At 43.7% G+C, this 18725-nt stretch overlaps 2 protein-coding genes across 2 annotated transcripts in view; one reads left to right on the forward strand and one right to left on the reverse strand.

Annotated features, from left to right (window-relative positions):
- Nucleotides 1-4302, forward strand: part of LOC311228879 (protein Z-dependent protease inhibitor-like) — a 39839-nt gene extending 35537 nt beyond the window's left edge. Inside the window, exon 6 of the mRNA XM_084314841.1 lies at nucleotides 3334-4302. Within this exon, the coding sequence (XP_084170967.1) occupies nucleotides 3334-3519 (186 nt within the window). The 3' untranslated portion in view covers nucleotides 3520-4302. The remainder of the gene's footprint in view (nucleotides 1-3333) is intronic.
- Nucleotides 4303-5666: 1364 nt separating this feature from the next.
- Nucleotides 5667-18725, reverse strand: part of ppp4r4 (protein phosphatase 4, regulatory subunit 4) — a 115636-nt gene continuing 102577 nt past the window's right edge. The window contains exons 24-27 of the mRNA XM_084315262.1: nucleotides 14957-15047; nucleotides 13133-13194; nucleotides 11020-11770; nucleotides 5667-5990 (exon numbers count right to left, since the gene is read on the reverse strand). Coding sequence (XP_084171388.1) covers nucleotides 5924-5990; nucleotides 11020-11770; nucleotides 13133-13194; nucleotides 14957-15047 — 971 coding nt within the window. The 3' untranslated portion in view covers nucleotides 5667-5923. The remainder of the gene's footprint in view (nucleotides 5991-11019; nucleotides 11771-13132; nucleotides 13195-14956; nucleotides 15048-18725) is intronic.

Here is an 18725-nt window from a genome sequence, read left to right on the forward strand (position 1 = left end):
ACTTGCAATGGGCCTGGTCTACAAGATACACTACACGACCAAGGTACCCATGTACATGTCAAAATACTTCCCAAAGGTCAGTGAATACCACGATCACAACACCAGAGGGAGCTCCACAAATCATGTAAAACCCAGATTCGGCTCAAACAAGGGACTAAACACGTTTCGCAATTATGCCACAACAATGTGGAACGCCCTACCCAAAGCTGTAAAGGAATGTAAATCACTACCCACCTTCAAAAACACTCTCAAAGAACACCTACGGGAGACTGCAACTCAAAACTGGCCCCTACAAATGTCCTAACCCAGTTGTACAATAAAGACCAAGCATGGCTTTGTCAGTATTCCAATGTACAGCCCCACCCAACCCCACCCCACCTACCCAACCTCCTCCAATGTACAGTTTCCATGTCAAATGTATGTCAGTATTCCAATGTACAGTGTCCCCCCCCCCCCCTACCCAACCCCCCCCCCCCCCCACCTCCAATGTACAGCCCCACCCCACCTACCCAACCTCCCCCAATGCACAGTTTCTATGTCAAATGTATATACTCTTCTTCTGGATTTTTTTAGTATCACAAACAGTACTGTATTTGAAAATCTGGTATGTCATAAATGTATAGATGTAGCAGTACTGTCTATCTGTATGTCATGTGTGTCATATGATGAATTGAAAATGGGGGACCCTGATGGAAACAAGACAAAAGTCTTTCTCAGGTCTGCATCCTCTTAACAATTGTATGTATTGAGCTGTACTGTACTGTACCCATTCTGCAATCTGTTAATAAACTTTTCAATCAATCAATCAAACCTCGTTCCCAGTTTTATCTCCTCCGTGAGATAAAGCCTGGTAAAGAACTACTGCCGAAAGTGTCTGTGGGGTAGAATTTCCGGTGTATGTACTTCCCCTGGAAGCAGTGGCGTCGCGTGGGTAAAATAACAGGGGAAGCCAAAGAAAAATTATAAAAATAAAAATTATTGAATATTTTTATTAATTTTTTATTTTTTTTTAAGTCAAGCAGTCACCATGTACACTACAGTATGGCTCGGCGGCCAGTCAAACTTTCTTTTTATTTATTTAACAGATTGCAGAATGGGTACAATACAGTACGGCTCAATACACACAATCGTATAAGGGGATGCAGACCAGAGAAAGACGTTTGTCTTGTTTACATCAGGGTCATTAACACTTTGACTGCCTAAAAACGATTTACAACGTCTTTGCTGGCGATGCTAAAGTTGCCGGGGGACGCTGTACAGCGTCCTTATATCAATATTTCAAAAATCTGGAATCGGATTCATATTCCCCCTCCGCTGGCCTGAGATTCACCAGCAGGACCCACTGAGCTCTCTGGCGGTTCAGGAGCGCCATCTGGTGGCCGATCGGCGCAACTGCTTAACAGGAAGCGCAGTAGAGGTTTTGCTGGTCGGCCCTATTGCTTCCGGCCACTCGGGATAGGTTCCGGCACTCTAGCTCGTCACTCTACATAGCGATCGATTGCCAATAACTCGATAAACAACATGATTTGGACGTATATACCATTATACAAGCTGGAGATGGACCGGGTAATAATATATCCCATAATGATAAAATTTCTACTCGACGATGATCGCCCAACGGCGCGCGGAGACTGGGGTGAGTTTCAGCGTGTAACGTTACCATCTTCGATACTAACTGCTTTTATCAACATTTGACCCACATTAGATGATTGGTATAACGCTGCCCACGGAATTATAAACGCCCCCTCGCCCATCCGGTCAACATCAGATGACGTGTAGTAACTTCCAGAAGTACGTCTAGTTGGAATTTTTTATATCGCGCTGATTGCCATCAAACTGTATTTCATCATCAATATAATGCATTTGGGGCTATATATCACGTTCTGGAGAAAGTTGCAGAAAGAGATGAAAACATACTTATACATTAGACCATACTTTACTATGAATATGTGAATGAAAAAGTTTAACGTTGCTACACAATGAACAATACATATAGGACTTTGAATGGGCCCTAATAATGGCAATGTAGCAATAGAATTTAAAAAGTTATAGCCCTGCAAAGAAGGGGACGTTCTCCATAGACAAATAGCGCTGGCAATCTATGGTATATCATTAATTTAACCCATGGCAGCCAAAGTGTTAATACTGCTGAAGCATTGGTTAATTTTTGGTCCGATTTTTCCTTGCACGATTTTGCGCGCCGCGTGGGAGCAAATTCGAGACACATATTCGGTTGCAAAAAGGTGTCCCACGGTCTCCTCTATGGCCGTGAATATTTTCACGCGGATCGGAATCACGGCGCGCCCGTGGGACACTTTTCCGTTTCGGCGAGTTTATTCCACGCTTTCTGTTTTCCTTTTCTAAGCATTTTAGGGGCTACATGTGAATGAGTAAAAGTTGCGGGACGCCCAGATGTTTCCACGATAGAAAGCTCGCGTGGATCCCATAACAGGCTCACTTAATACAGCGTTTTTAAAATCACGCAACATTTTCAGGGTCGCGAGCCGACCTTTTCCCCTCGTTTTCGATGATGGAAGTGATTTAGGAAAAGCTTCGGCACGCCGAGAGGTCCCCGTGGATTTAATCTCACGAGGATCGGGGCAATATTCGGCCCGTGGGAACAGTTACGGGTTAATACAATGTTCAGAGTGCAGAGGGGAAAATATGCTGAGTGTCTTCCTCTCAGCCCCGTTTTAAACTTTTAGGGTGTGGCAGTCAGCTCGAATCTGATTGGCTAGGATCGGATTTGGACTCTATAATGCTGGAAGCCTGGAGAAAGAGACCTACCCCCTGCCTCTCTCCTATACTAGTTGCAGTGAGCACAGTGAGTCTGACAGTGTGTTAGAGGGAGTGAGAAGGAGAAGAGGGAGACATTAAAAATAAAATAAAAAATTATAACACAGATGCACAGATGAAAAATAATGTAAACTATATTAATTTTTTTTTTCCATATTTCATATTTGATATTAATTCATATTTTAATATTAGGGAGGCATGGCTTCCGTTGGCTTCCATAAGGATTCGCCACTGCCTGGAAGCTGCCTCCGAACGGACCAAACTTTTCCCGAATCCTGTCGGCAAACAAGCTAGAACGTCGTCCCGGTCATGTAGTAAATTCTTCAGGCAAAGCCGTTGCAGTGGCTTAAACGAGATAATATTGTGCACTTCACACGTTTCTATAATTGTTTTGTCGAATCCGGAAAGCCTGTAGTAGCCTGTACTTCCGTTTACACACTTTAGGAGGCATATCTTTACCAGCCTAGCAACAAAGTAACTACAGATAGTCATGTGCAGAGTCTACACTCATTTAACCAGGCACTTCTTGGTCCTCAGGTTTTGCACAAGGCACGCATGACCGCGGACGAGACCAGCAACGCGGAGAACGGAGGACGAGTCCCCAACTTCACCAGCCTTCCTCCCCGGCTCACCATCAATCGGCCCTTCCTCTTCATCATTTATCACGAGCAGACGAGCAGCGTTCTGCACATGGGCAGAGTGGTCGACCCCAGCAAGATGTGAACGCCGTGCGAGCAGCACGTCGTTAAGTGTTAAAGGAACGCGGCGACGTTATTAAACCGTCTTCCCCAGAGTCGGACGAGGAGATATAGATAACGGTTCCCCCTCTCTGTGCGTTCAGTAGAAAGCTATCCGGCTGCAAGCTAGCCTAGCTTAGCACAAATGCATCCAAGTGGATACGGACCAGCACCAAAAACACCTCTCCCGGACTTTTAAGCTAGGCTAAGCGGTCCGTATCCGCTCGCATTCATTTGTGCTAAGCTAGGCTAGCTTGCAGCCGGATAGATTTCTACCGAACGCACAGAGAGGAAACTGTTTACATATCTTCAGCAAGCGCATTTCCCATAATGTTGCCCTGTTCCTTTAAGGGTGGCTGTGTGATTTACTGTGCAATTGTTTTACATGGTGCACTGATATTGTTATTTGGGGACCAACTGAAATTAGATATATAGTTATTAATGCACTGAAGAAGAGGAGGATGCGTATCAAACCAACTTATTGTGATTAAACAAGACACATATTCAACACCGTTTTTACTGATTGTATAGAGGATTGCTGCGGGCAAATCACTGAGCGGCACCACACTATTGTTACTATAGGGATTGAGAGTTTACTGAAGAGGTGATGGGACTGTTGATAAAAAAAATTAAAATACAGTGTTTCTGTTAGAACCGTGGAACATGTGAACATTACATGTTTAGAATGTAACACCTTTGCAAAGCATGTTATAATTCAGTAAATAAAATTAACCCAATGCATACAAATAAAATACATATTGATGTCTGAGCGGAACTACTCTTCTTGAACCTATTAGTGGAATAAGGCGAGAGGTGAAATGTCTTCTCTGTTCAGAGGCTTGACTCCTGATCCTCCTGTGCTGCCCAGTTGTAAGCATGTCCTGTGTTAAAGAGTTTTTAAGAAGGCCATCTGATTTGGTATCTTTATTTGGTGGTGAACCCCTAAGAGTAGCCCTCAAACTGGGCATGCCCTCTGACACACACACCCCCCCCCTAACCCACCACACCAACTAATCTCTGATAACACTGTTAACCCTTTCACTGCCACATGGCAGCCGGTTAACCCTTTCACTGTGACAATACAGAAGGTTAGCCCTTTACTATCACACAACCGACGGCGATGCTCCATTATTAGCATCATTAGCTCCGATTAATTAATGATTGGAGCATCGCCGTCGGTTGTGTGATAGTAAAGGGTTAACCTTCTGTCGTGTGGCAGTGAAAGAGTTAAAGAGATACTTAAAGAGTTTTTAAGAAGGCCATCTGATTTGTCACAAAAAATAATTCAGTAAATCAAAAACTAAATTGTTCTTGCTGTAAAAGAGAAAAAAGTAAATTCTGTCGAGCAACTGTCACGTCAAGTGTTGAGCATAAACTGAGCACCTCAGATGAAGAACCATATAAGTACATTTGATGTTTTCAGAGGAACAGTGTTTTCAAAGTGTTGTGTTCATTCATAGTTAAAGACAGTAGAGGTTGGGGAGCTCCAGTAGCTCACCACGTACCGCGAGCGCTATTTCAGCGCCGTGGACAACCGTGCTCGTCACGGATCTGGGGTTTAGCGAGTTCGAATCCCGGACTGCAGCCGTGCCTTTCCCAGAGTGTCTTCCCCCCCATCTGAACCCTTTCAGCCTGTTTCTGTCGGTCATCCTTGACCAGAATAAATGTGATAAACACATAAAAGAGCCAGGGGAATGGCCAAAGTTTAAAAAAAAAAAAAGACAGTAGAGGTTGAGTACTTTATTATCTAAAGATGGTAAGTTAGTGTTGTGTTCATTCATAGTTAAAGACAGTAGAGGTTCAGTACTTTATTATCTAAAGATGGTAAGTTAGTGTTGTGTTCATTCATAGTTAAAGACCGTAGAGGTTGAGTACTTTCTGGCGATTTTTCACATTCAAGTGATTTGAATTTATTAAAAATGGACTTATGTGGTTCTTCGGTGCAAGGGTTCAATTTGCATGATGTTTTGCTTTGATGTTCTACTTCCAATATTTCAAAAGCCAAACCCCTGGCACAATGCCCACGCTTTCTGAGTGGAATGAAGAGACGGATAACATACAGTAGGCTTCTTTAAACATGGGAACTAGCCCTTTAGTTGTAATTTCTAGAGCAGAGTTGGTTATGCACTTTTTTTGGCGTAGGACATGGTTGGTGAGGGCTGCAGACTAGGTCCTGAAGGTGGGGTTGGAGGTGGCGTTGGTGAGGGCTGCAGAGGTCCTGAAGGTGGGGGTGGAGGTCCTGAAGGTGGGGGTGGAGGTGGCGTTGGTGAGGGCTGCAGAGGTCCTGAAGGTGGGGGTGGAGGTGGCGTTGGTGAGGGCTGCAGAGGTCCTGAAGGTGGAGGTGGCGTTGGTGAGGGCTGCAGAGGTCCTGAAGGTGGGGTCATGTCGCTCTACCCCATGTATGGCCAACACCACTCTCCTCCTGCCTGCGTTCCAAAAGAGTTGGACTTCCTCTGCCTGCAGACAGGAGAACAGGAGGAAAGGGAATTCAGGAGAGCGGTCAACAAGATGGGATATTTACGGTCCAATCTCTTTCAATATTTTTCTGCTCAGTGAGCACTTAGCACTTAGGATGGAGCAGCTCCAACGTGATTCAGGATGTGTAGACAGATTGAGGTGAAATATACCCAAAATGTTTCTGTATGAAAAGTGCTATACAAAAGAAAATATATAAAAGTTATTATTAAAATCCCTCCTCTGCATTTAACCATCCCACCTAGTTAGGAACTAGTTAGGAGCAGCATTGAACCATCCCAACCAATTAGGAACTAGTTACAGTAGGAGTAGCATTTAACCATCCCAACCGCGTGTATGCCTTCTACGACGGAACTGCGTTTCCGCGTTCGAGTTTTGCGCTCTGATTGGCCAGGTCATGTGACATGTGCGCCAATCGTGGGACAGCAAGTTCTGCGCCTATTTCCGGGTCTAACAGCCTGCAAACTACCTGGCGTTCTATCGCCATGCTCTAAGACAAACTCTAACCTTAACCAACTTCGAAAGAGTGCCTAAGCCTTTTTCATTTTTTGATTCTATTATATGTACCACTGTATTGCACATCGTTGCGGGCAAGACCACCCGCATTTCATTGTATACCTGTATGCCGTGACAATTAAAACTCTTGACTTGACTTGACTTGACTTAATCTTAACGATCGGAATCAGGGCAGGCGTTCTATCGCCATGCTCTAAGACAAACTCTAACCTTAACCAACTTCGAACGAGCGCCTAAGCTTAACCAGTGTAGAAACTTGCGGTCCCACGATTGGGCGTACATGTCACATGACCAGAAATGACCTGGCCAATCAGAGACGCGGAAACGCAGTTCTGTTGTATATGATGAATTATATATGAATTTTTTTTGAAAATGGGGGACCCTGATGGAAACAAGACAAACGTCTTTCTCAGGTCTGCATCCCCTTAACAATTGTATGTATTGAGCCGTACTGTATTGTACCCATTCTGCAATCTGTTAAATAAAGTTTTCATTCATTCATTCATTCATTGTAGGCGGCATTCAGGCATCCCAACCAGTTAGAACATACATACATAGATCATAAAGCAGCTGCATTATATTAAATGTAATATTATATTCAATAAAATATATTGAACTATATTGAATCAATTTCCTGGCTTCAGAAAGCACAGAAGACATCTTTGCTAATTCTTATTAATCCTTTCACTACCACACTACAGAAGGTTAACCTTTCACTACCACACTAGTGAAAGGGTTAACCGTCTGTAGTGTGGTAGTGAAAGGGTTAACCGTCTGTAGTGTGGCAGTGAAAGGGTTAGCCGTCTGTAGTGTGGTAGTGAAAGGGTTAACCCTCTGCAGTGTGGTAGTGAAAGGGTTAACCCTTTGTCGTGTGGCAATGAAAGGGTTAACCTTCTGTATTGTCGCAGTGAAAGGGTTAACCCCTCGGTAGTGTGGCAGTGAAAGGGTTAATGCAGTACATTACACCAGGAAGTACTTACCACTTATATGCTCACTTTTTGTCTTTCCTCCTGCTTTTTTTTTGCCTGGGAAAGCAGAATTGGCAGCAGTAAATACTATGCGACTATATGGACTATATGGACTATATATGTGGTATCATTGACTGTGTATTTCATAACAAATCCATGTATGTATAAATTAGAAAACCAAAATGCAAGAAATCTGGGGTACCGTTTGGAACAAACAGTATCAGGCTTCAGTGTTGTGTGACATTCTGGGGAGAGTCTTCAGGCCAACCCCCACACAAACATTACTCAACTGTATTTAGAAGACAGCCATTCCAAACCCCCCACTCAAGCAACTGCTAATCTATAGAACAAGAAACACCTTCTAGGGGGTGACGGTTGAACCGGGGAGCAAGAGGCTAAATTAAGCTGATATGCCTCTGTGAAACAAGACCAATGTGTAAAACTGTTTAAATCCATACAATTACAGAATAAGATAAAAGGTAACTGACTCATTAGAGTTAAATGTCATTTAGAATGTCAATCTGGTTATGAAGGTAATGGAGGGTCAGTTCACTCTGGTTGTAAAGCACTAGAACCTTAGAACTATTAATTCAGTATACTTTATATAGGAAATCTGGTATTAAAATATAGACAAACTCCACATTGGGTTAATGCTGAATTCATATGTAACTTCTTACATTAACCATACAAATATAGAAAAGGTTTTAGGGTTAAGACTGTGCTCATCAAGAAACCACAGCCCACACAACGAGGAGATTGGGAGGAGATCATCTGATTGGGACCCAAGAAACAGAAGAACGCCTGTTTTTAGAATCCAGAACCAATTGGAACAGAGGAGACTCCATATATAGAATCAAGAAATCTAATTGGACCAAACGTATTATTAGAATGTGTTATTATTGGTGGATATCAGGGTATATAATAGGAAACGCATGGTTACAGAGACAGGCCAGACAGATATACCCAACCCCAGGGGTTTTCTGGCCTCCACCAGCTCCACAGACTGTACTCCTGCCATGATGTAAGTAAACTGTATGGAATAATCACTGTTTGTTGTGATATAGAGTAAGATGCCTATCTTAGACCAGGTTTAACTATGTGGTGGCAAAAGGAGTAGTCTATTCCATTGATAAACATGACTACTTTTATGTGCAGACTTGTTTTGATGTGAGAGCCACCGTGAATGGGCTATAATTATGTAAACCTCATCAATCCTTTTGTACATCATGTCAAATGATGAATAATCCCTGTATGTAACTGCTGCATTTTCACCTTTGGGCCTCTCGGCAATAAATATATGAGTTTGAATTAGAACTCTGTGGTCTTGACTGCACGTTTATTCCTTGCTGGCTATATTTGAAGTCAGATGAGGAAACCATTCTATCACTTATGATCTTTCCTCCTTCCAGATAGCAACCTCATTGTACTGTAAATAACCTTAGGTATGTGCTTAGAATATACCACATATACTTTATACTATCTCTATGGTGTATGTTCTGCTGTCAAAATCCTGGCTTCCATCCTGAAGCCTTTATGTGAGTGACCCCTAGCTGACCCCAAAACACAGTTCACATGATTCCTACAGCTGTTACCCACGTGACCCCTAGCTGACCCCGAAACACAGTTCACATGATTCCTACAGCTGTTACCACCGTGACCCCTAGCTGACCCCTGAAACACAGTTCACATGATTCCTACAGCTGTTACCACCGTGACCCCTAGCTGACCCTGAAACACAGGTCACATGATTCCTACAGCTGTTACGGCAGTTCAGTTTGGATTCTATGACGTGGATGCGTTCCTCCCAAAGCGAGAGACGAGAACCAAGATTCTCCTGATCTCACCTGGAGACGAGAACCAAGATTCTCCTGATCTCACCTGGAGACGAGAACCAAGATTATCCTGATCTCACCTGGAGACGAGAACCAAGATTCTCCTGATCTCACCTGGAGACGAGAACCAAGATTCTCCTGATCTCACCTGGAGACGAGAACCAAGATTCTCCTGATCTCATCTGGAGACGAGAACCAAGATTCTCCTGATCTCATCTGGAGACGAGTCCTAAAACGACTCCATTAACAGTGAATTGGATTCTGACTTCATGGACAAAGTGAAAACAGTTCACAAACACCAGTTTCAGCTCCGCAGCTCCCTTGAAGACGTATCAGATACAAGCCACAGTTATTCATGTTCACACAACCATAGGGATAACATGCATTTGCTGTAAGTGGTATTTCCTTTGTTAAAATAAGTGGTCTATTATGGTCTATAGGTCTCCTGATTGGATAAAGTGGGAACGGGATACCAGAAAATATATGTTCTGTTTACTGCAGAGTGGAGGGTCTGGGAGACCCATGTTACTGACCAGACACTCTATATCAGTGATGGCTGTTTACTGCGGAGTGGAGGGACTGGGAGACCCATGTTACTGACCAGACACCTCTATATCAGTGATGGCTGTTTACTGCAGAGTGGAGGGACTGGGAGACCCATGTTACTGACCAAACACTCTATATCAGTGATGGCTGTTTACTGCAGAGTGGAGGGACTGGGAGACCCATGTTACTGACCAAACACTCTAATATCAGTGATGGCTGTTTACTGCAGAGTGGAGGGACTGGGAGACTCATGTTACTGACCAGACACTCTATATCAGTGATGGCTGTTTACTGCAGAGCAGAGGGACTGGGAGACCCATGTTACTGACCAGACACTCTGTATCAGTGATGACTGTTTACTACAGAGTGGAGGGACTGAGAGACCCATGTTACTGACCAGACACTCTATATCAGTGATGGCTGTTTACTGCAGAGTGGAGGGACTGGGAGACCCATGTTACTGACCAGACACTCTATATCAGTGATGGCTGTTTACTGCAGAGTGGAGGGACTGGGAGACCCATGTTACTGACCAAACACTCTGTTGGAATGTAGAGCTATTATTTTAACAAGAAAATACCACGTACAGCAAATTTAAAAGGGGGAATTCTCATTTCCGATACAATGGATCTGAAAGGATGGGATCAGGTTTAAGTCTTTAAGTCAAGGCAAATCATGGAACAAGCTATTTTACTCTCTGGAACTGTTTTCTTGAAAGGCCAAATTTGTTCCTAGGATGGAGGGCCTAGCCTAGCACAAATGGAATGGAAGCGGAAGCGGTACTAGTGGTAATGAGTACCAGCAAGTATTAGACATTATACGGTAGGTGCATAGTTGTTTACATTAATTATAATGAACAAACATGAATCCCTATTGGCACGGATCCGGCTTAACTAGACTTGCCCAGTTAGGGGTGCAGTCGGTCTGACCCTCTTTGTTATTCAGCGATGGATGAAAGCATGGAGGTTTACAGACAGAGGGGATGACGGCTTCAGAAAACGTTACATCTGATCCATGGCCATTTGCAGGCGTAACACATACTACCATTATAACATCACCCATCCTTTTCAGATCACTACGTACGGTACACTGCACAACACAAGGGGTTCGGGAAGCAGCCTGGCGCCAGACAAGTGTGTTGGAACTCACAGGGAAAGCTTCCTGGACTGGGTCCCATTGGCACGGTGGTCTAGGGTGTTACTCCTCTGGTCCAAGGTGTTACTCCTGTGATCCAACGGGTTGCTCCTGTGGTCCAACGAGTTGCTCCTGTGGTCCAACGGGTTGCTCCTGTGGTCCAACGAGTTGCTCCTGTGGTCCAACGGGTTGCTTCTGTGGTCCAACGAGTTGCTCCTGTGGTCCAACGGGTTGCTTCTGTGGTCCAACGAGTTGCTCCTGTGGTCCAACGAGTTGCTTCTGTGGTCCAACGGGTTGCTCCTCTGGTCCAACGAGTTGCTTCTGTGATCCAACGGGTTGCTCCTCTGGTCCAACGAGTTGCTTCTGTGATCCAACGGGTTGCTTCTGTGATCCAACGGGTTGCTTCTGTGATCCAACGGGTTGCTCCTCTGGTCCAACGAGTTGCTTCTGTGATCCAACGGGTTGCTTCTGTGATCCAACGGGTTGCTCCTCTGATCCAACGGGTTGCTCCTCTGATCCAACGGGTTGCTCCTCTGATCCAACGGGTTGCTCCTCTGTTCCAACGAGTTGCTCCTGTGTTCCAACGAGTTGCTCCTGTGAGCCAACGGGTTACTGTGATGGTCCAACGAGTTACTGCTGCTGCGGTGGTCGAGGCTGCTGGTGGTGTTACTGCGGATGAGGACGGGCACGGAGGAGGTGGACGGGGCCGGAGCCGGGGCCGGGGACGAGGACGCCCCGCTGAAGTGGTGCGTCCGCAAGGCGTCGTCTACAGACAAGACGCGGGAAACAACATTTGGTACACGGTGCCGACATGGTCTCATCATAAAACATAAATAAAGTACTAATCGACCACAGGGAAAAAGGTACATAATGTACCTTATGTTTTAGCCGGTCATATATTTATGTATTGTATCGGCAAAAGTCCAAAACAATCGCCGCAACCAAGAGTTGAACCAACAATCGTTGCAGTCGCGGGCAAAGTGGTCTTACCACTATCTGATTATGATTATAGTTAAGAGTTGAGGTTAGTTTTAACATTCGCTTAACGGTTATGGTTAAGACAGTTAGGGTTATTGTTAGTGTTTGATCCCCAGTAGGGGAACTCAAAATCTTCAGAAAAGGTACTAAAAAGTTAAGCATTTTTATACATATAAAAAGCATATATTACAAATATGTAATATTTGTAATACGTACACATGTTACATTTTCTATACAATATGTAAATATATTACTTATGGCTAGGGCTGTACCGAATGTAATTTTTCTTTTTACATTCGAAGCTTCTATTGAAGTTTTCGAATGAAGCTTCGAATGTCTGTCGTCATATTTTATGACATAATCATAAAAATATATATATATATATATATTTTCTTTTTATTAAATCCTCAAACAAAATCCTCAATTTGAATAAAGTGATTAATCTGATTAAATGAGTCTTTTAAAAAAAAATTAAATCAACTTTCTTTGAATGAATATAACTCATCAGTTTCGTCAACATAAATAATCCAATAAGGGCTCACGGTTGGTACGAAAGTGATGGTGACGTCTTGATGGAGTGTCGAGCGGATGCAGACAGGCTACATCATTTATGATAAATGTTTTATTAAAAATGTTATGATGAGTGATATACTATAATCTTTATCTGCAACTGTGAAGAAAAAACCCATTGGTTTAAAAATAAATAAATAATACAATTCTAATGTTGATTTAGAATTCCGAATGTCAACGTTATGAATGAAGCTTGGAAGCTTCGAACTATTCGGTACGGCCCTACATAAAGCAATTTCAGCCATTTGTAACCCATTAACTTCTTCTCCAAACAACACAATGCAGCTTTAATGCATACATGTAAAATAAATGCAGACATTTATTTAAATGCTGTATTCTAGTACCATCCCGATGTATGTATAATTAAATATTAAATTACAATGCAATTTTCTGGCACAAAAAAACAATGAAACACCTGACTAAGGGCTTTCTTTTAATTATTAGGGCTGTCAATCAATAATCTTTTTATCACGTTAATGCATAATAGAAATTATGAAGCCATGCATCTGTATACGGGCTGCAATCATAAAGAAATGCATTCTGTAGGGGTTTTCAAATAATAAAAAAAAACACTGATTACCATTTATAGTTAGAGGAGAGTTCTTTCCTGCTCCCAGGCAGCTGCCTGACTCTTTTTCCTTTCTGGGGAACAAGACAAACAGGGTACAGTACAACTTGTAAACATAAAACTATGGACTGAATTTCATAGACTTCACATTTTCAAAGTCTAACCAGATTTCCATTTCCATTTCCATAGACTTTCTAGTCTATACCATATATTAAAGGAACACGCCAACATTATGGGAAATGCGCTTACCATCTTCTCCAGAGTCAGACAAGAAGATAGATACCAGTTTCCTCTCTGTGCGTTCAGTAGAAAGCTATCCGGCTGCAAGCTAGCCTAGATTAGCACAAAGTAATGGAAGCCGATACGGACCAGCTAGCCTAGCTGTTGGCCAAAAACACCTCTCCTGGAATTTTAAGCTAGGCTTGTGGTCCGTATGCGCTTTATATACTGAAGGTGACAAGAGGAAAATTGGTATCTATCTCCTTGTCTGACGCTGGAGAAGCCCGTAAGTGCATTTCCCATAATGTTGGTGTGTTCCTTTAAGGCTGCCCCCTCATAGCTGATTAGTCGAATAATCAGTTTGGTCTTAGTCGACATTTGTTAGTGGATTCATAGAATGTGTGATGAATGGATTCCATGCTGAATGTGTTATTTCCTGAATGCAAAGCACATCTCTGTTAATCATGAGATTTAAAGAGGTCCAACTGAAAGGAAATCAACGAATGGATTAGTCAACAAATCTATTCAAATTTCTTTAGTTGAGGACAACTCTACTGTGTATCAATGGCTCTGGGGGGCGTTATTTCTAAACCTAGCCGCATTTATGGCAGACGCTCTCTGATTGGCACTGACTGACGCTCTCTGATTGGCCTGACGCGTTTGCCCAATCGCGTGACGAACAGCCTGCAAACTACCTGGCGTTCTATCGCCATGCTCTAAGACAAACTCTAACCTTAACCAACTTCGAAGAGTGCCTAAGCTTAACCAGTGTAGAAACAGGCGTCGGCCAATCAGAGAGCGTCTTGCCAGAAATGCGGCTAGGTTTAGAAATAACGCCTCTGGGGAGGTCTGGTTGGAGCCTATGGCGCCTAGGGCTTCGGCTGGGCCGTTCCCGGACCTTTCCTGGAGTTGGGTGCTGGTCTTTTGGTTTTCATCGTTGGGCTCCCTCGATTCGCTGGCGTTTTGGGGATTCCTCGCATGGGGGGCTCGCTACGGCTTCTGCTGTGTTTTGGGGGGGTGTCCCGGGGGTCCCGGTGTCGTCTCGGACCGCCCGTGGTGCTGCACGTCTTCTCATTTGACCCATGTTGTGTCCGTCTACTTGAGTGTTTGGAGTCGTTGCCTTGCCGCATGGCTCATTTGGCGTGGATGCAGGTCCTGGGGCATTCGACGTGTCATTCCTCCGCGGAGTTTGGAGATGGGAGCGTGGACTTCGCTGGTTTCCTCGTGGTGGCGAGGTCGCTGGGACCGGGGGGGGGGTGTCACTCCCGTGCGGTGTGAGTGGTGCGCGGGCTGTTTGTGTTTTCCTTCGGTCATGATGTGCTTTATGAGGGGGGTGCGTCTTGGATGTGGATGTGGGGGACTGGCTGTTTTTTCGGGGGGGGTTCACATGCTTTCGAGCAACACCGTACTTATTGTACTTATTTTATGCCTATTCTTATGTCTGCACTTTCTACACTGCACTACTTTTATTGTCTTTTATCTTTTCCTAAACCCTGTATCCTCCAGTATGTATTCCGTTACTTATTAATATTCTATACAAATTTACAATGCATAAATAAGATACATTTTCAATTGAGGAACACACTTGGGAAAATAGTGGGAAAATGGCCTACTTACAAACATTTGTCTGAGTTGGCCATTTTGGGTGCTGTTTGGTGACTGTGCAGAGACCGGCTGGGTGCTAAGTTAGTCTTGCTCATCTCCTTGCCTGCAGATCCAATAAGGGAAAAGTTATGATCACACAGTCATTATCATCATTACCATCATCATCATCATCATCATCATCATCATGCTCTTTGATCTTCAACACCCTAAAGATTGAATTAAATATCAAACACATGGAATATCAAACGTTCTTCATGTGTCTGAAATCAAGCAGTGATGATACCATTTTGTCTGCTGGCTTACTTTAGGGTGCGTTGGGGTCCTCGTTGACCGACAGCCTACAGTGTATATCTGAGTCCTTGTCACCATCAGCTCATTTTCTACAGACTACTGTCATACCAGCTCATTCCCTATAGGTATGACAGTGACTACTGTCACCGGAGTCCTCATTATGGCATCAATAAAGGTCATCATATAAACATTCTAAATGAGAGGCTATATAAGGCGGCAGCTGTCCACCGGTCAGTTACTCGTCTGTCGGCTTTGGGCTGTACTTTTATTTATTTATTAATTAAAGAAAATATCCTAAAATGGCCGGATTGACACCCTATACTTGACCTATATTGCGTGCTTCCGATCTCGGGTTACAAGGCCGAACAACCAACGAGCGTCGGTTTTTCGGACAAGTGACCACGTCCGGTTTCGGCTGGTCCTGAATTAACCGGTCACCTCTGACGGTGAAAATGATTGACCATTTTTGTAGACAATGAAATTCTGGAGCTAATGATATCTATATTATTATTATGATATCTTACACGAGGGCTGATTCCTACGGTAAGGGGACAGAAGACGGCGGACAAGACGTTTGTTGGAGGATTTTGCACTCGTCTGTCCAGATGAATTGTTGCGAGGTGCAGGGAGTGTGCAGAGAGGAAGCTTCCTCGCCGAGAGGTCGCATCCCTCTAGGTTTGTGGTGGGTCGCATCCCTCTAGGTTTGTGGTGGGTCGCATCCCTCTAGGTCTGTGGTGGGTCGCATCCCTCTAGGTTTGTGGTGGGTCGCATCCCTCTAGGTCTGTGGTGGGTCGCATCCCTCTAGGTCTGTGGTGGGTCGCATCCCTCTAGGTCTGTGGTGGGTCGCATCCCTCTAGGTTTGTGGTGGGTCGCATCCCTCTAGGTTTGTGGTGGGTCGCATCCCTCTAGGTCTGTGGTGGGTCGCATCCCTCTAGGTCTGTGGTGGGTGGCTGCTGGAGAATTAGCTGACTGTGCCCCTGGTGCCTCTTGCATCCTTTTATTTTAAATATTTGGTAGTATAGTGTGCGGCAGTGGAGGTTTCTCTATGACAACACGTGAAATACAAATTCACTCATAATTCATAATTATTATTCATTTACATATACATATATATATATATATATATATATTTTTTTTTTATTATTATTATTATTTTTTATTATAAATGTTTTCTCCTGTAAAAAATGCCAGTGAATTTTTTTTCTTCAAAAATGGCCAAAATTGACAGCTCTGAGCAGGCCTGCACTGCAGTATTGCCTGCAGTAATTATTCGTGCAGAATATCTGCACAGGTTGACCCATTGTTAAATAAATAATAAATAATAGCCAATCGAAATAGGCTATTAACTTCATCTAAGCACGGACTGTGCAGTTAAACTCTTGCCATTGAATGGAGGATTTAATGATTGACAGCCCTTGACATCCAATACACGGAGGTTGAATGATTGGCAGCCTTGCAAATCCAATCAGAGTCTGCCTGGTAAAATACATGCAGAACTGCAGCTGGGCTGGCGTCAGTGTTCTAGTCAAAGTTGTGTTCCATCATCTCATGTGTGCATTTTGCCTGAAGAAGAACATTAATTTGCCTAATATAATCATTCATATTTTAAGATCTTTATTCACTTGTTCACTTATTGTTGTGCACTGGATGATATTGTTGTGGAAAATGTGTATACGGGGGTGGAGGTAGGAAAGGGGTTAGTCTTGACTAGTTTAATATAGGTCAACTAGCAGGGCTCAAAGACACTAGGGCGACAGTCTGGCTGATGTTCTTAAAACAACCTCAAGTATAGGACAGATAGACATTTCAAGTAAATCACATCTTGTTCTTTTCTTTTTTAATCTTGACTCCAGCTTTGTCTCAGGACGATAAACCTTTAGACTTATCTTCTGTTTTTATTCTCTCTTCTATGTTAAATCTATGTGTCATCTTAATGTACGTCATGTCATATCTGATATAATATGTTACGTCATCATATCTGTCATGTCGGGGCAGGGCTGGGAAGGTATTATCTGGGGGAACGGGGGGTTGGGGGGTCAGAGTGTTTTCCTTCAACTGTGGTGACCGTCTACTGATCCATGGTTTTTGCTGTTAAAACTTCTTTTCTTAAATAAATTACCTACTTGTTAAAATTGGAAATATCGTCTCCTGCTGTGTTAAACAACCATCAGCCACAACATTTGGTGACCCTTGACCTGTAGACCGCCCTGCCGGGCCCCTCACACGGCCAGCTCCGGACCTCTCCCGTAGAAATTCTGGCGGTGTCGACAAACAATAACACAGGTGAGCATTTTTGCTTTTTATTAGAATGTCCGTAAGAGATTCTGCGGGAGGAAAAAGTTGAGCTGGCTGTGTGACGAGGTCTGGATGGACGGCTAAAACGAACACGAGTGGTGAGGTGTTGACACTAGGGCGAATCCTCTTTTAACAGGCTATAAGTGCGCCACTATTCAATTTTAATTGCATGTTTTCGACCTATCTGGTTAAACTTTTCTCTCTGGTCAAATTTTTCTCTGACCCTTTACAAACACTCTCGCACCATTTATCCCCCCCCCCCCCCCCCCCCCATCGCATTGTTGTCACTTGCATATGGCAGATCAGTCAGCATGGATTGTCTGTAAACTTTAAATACATGGCAGTTTGGTCTGTTAGAACAGACTGTGATCTTATATCTATGCATTGTTGAGACGGGCTATTTAGAAGCAGTTTGCGATCGTTAGTACATATCTTAAACTACCGGTGTACATTGTTACAAATACAGTAGACTGAGCCAATTTGGGCTATGTTATAAGAGATGCAATGTGATCTTGAAATAAACATCGTGGCTATCCTCTCTCCTCTGTTTGTCTGAAAAGACAAAACCTGGATTGACCGCACCACGACCACGGCAAAGTCGAACTTCAAGACGACAAAAGGTAATCTGTTCTTAAAAGAACAGGGTTGGAAAAGAGCAAGCCCCTGCTCTCCCCCCAAAGAAATATACATTGCTTAAAAAGTTAGCTATTATACACCCCAATAGGACGCACCAGGTTGGGAAAAAAGTAAACTGTTTGGATCAGAGATCAGGCCCCTGATCTCTCTCTCTCTCTCTCTCTCTCTCTCTCTCTCTCTCTCTCTCTCTCTCTCTCTCTCTCTCTCTTTCTTTCGTACATGTATAGAAACTATATTGGTCGCAAAGATAACTGTAACAAGGGTTCCATGCACGAAACACTAAAAACGCATGTTTTTTAATAAACTCTTCAGCGATAGTTGGAAAATAACTCATTCTGGGCGTTGAGCCAGCTAAGAAGTCTGGGCGTTGAGCCAGCTAAGAAGTCTGGGCGTTGTGCCAAGAGAGATAGCTCTCTCTCTCTCTCTCTCTCTCTCTCTCTCCTGGGTTTGCTGACCCCTGTTGGTAAGCCAAGGTGTAGCATACAAACTCATCACATCTCTTTCTCTCTTGGGTTTGCTGACCCCTGGTGGTAGAACACACACACACACACACACACAG

This window comes from Notolepis coatsorum, assembly GCF_963971535.1.
Source record: "Notolepis coatsorum genome assembly, chromosome: 5".
Taxonomy (NCBI): domain Eukaryota; kingdom Metazoa; phylum Chordata; class Actinopteri; order Aulopiformes; family Paralepididae; genus Notolepis; species Notolepis coatsorum.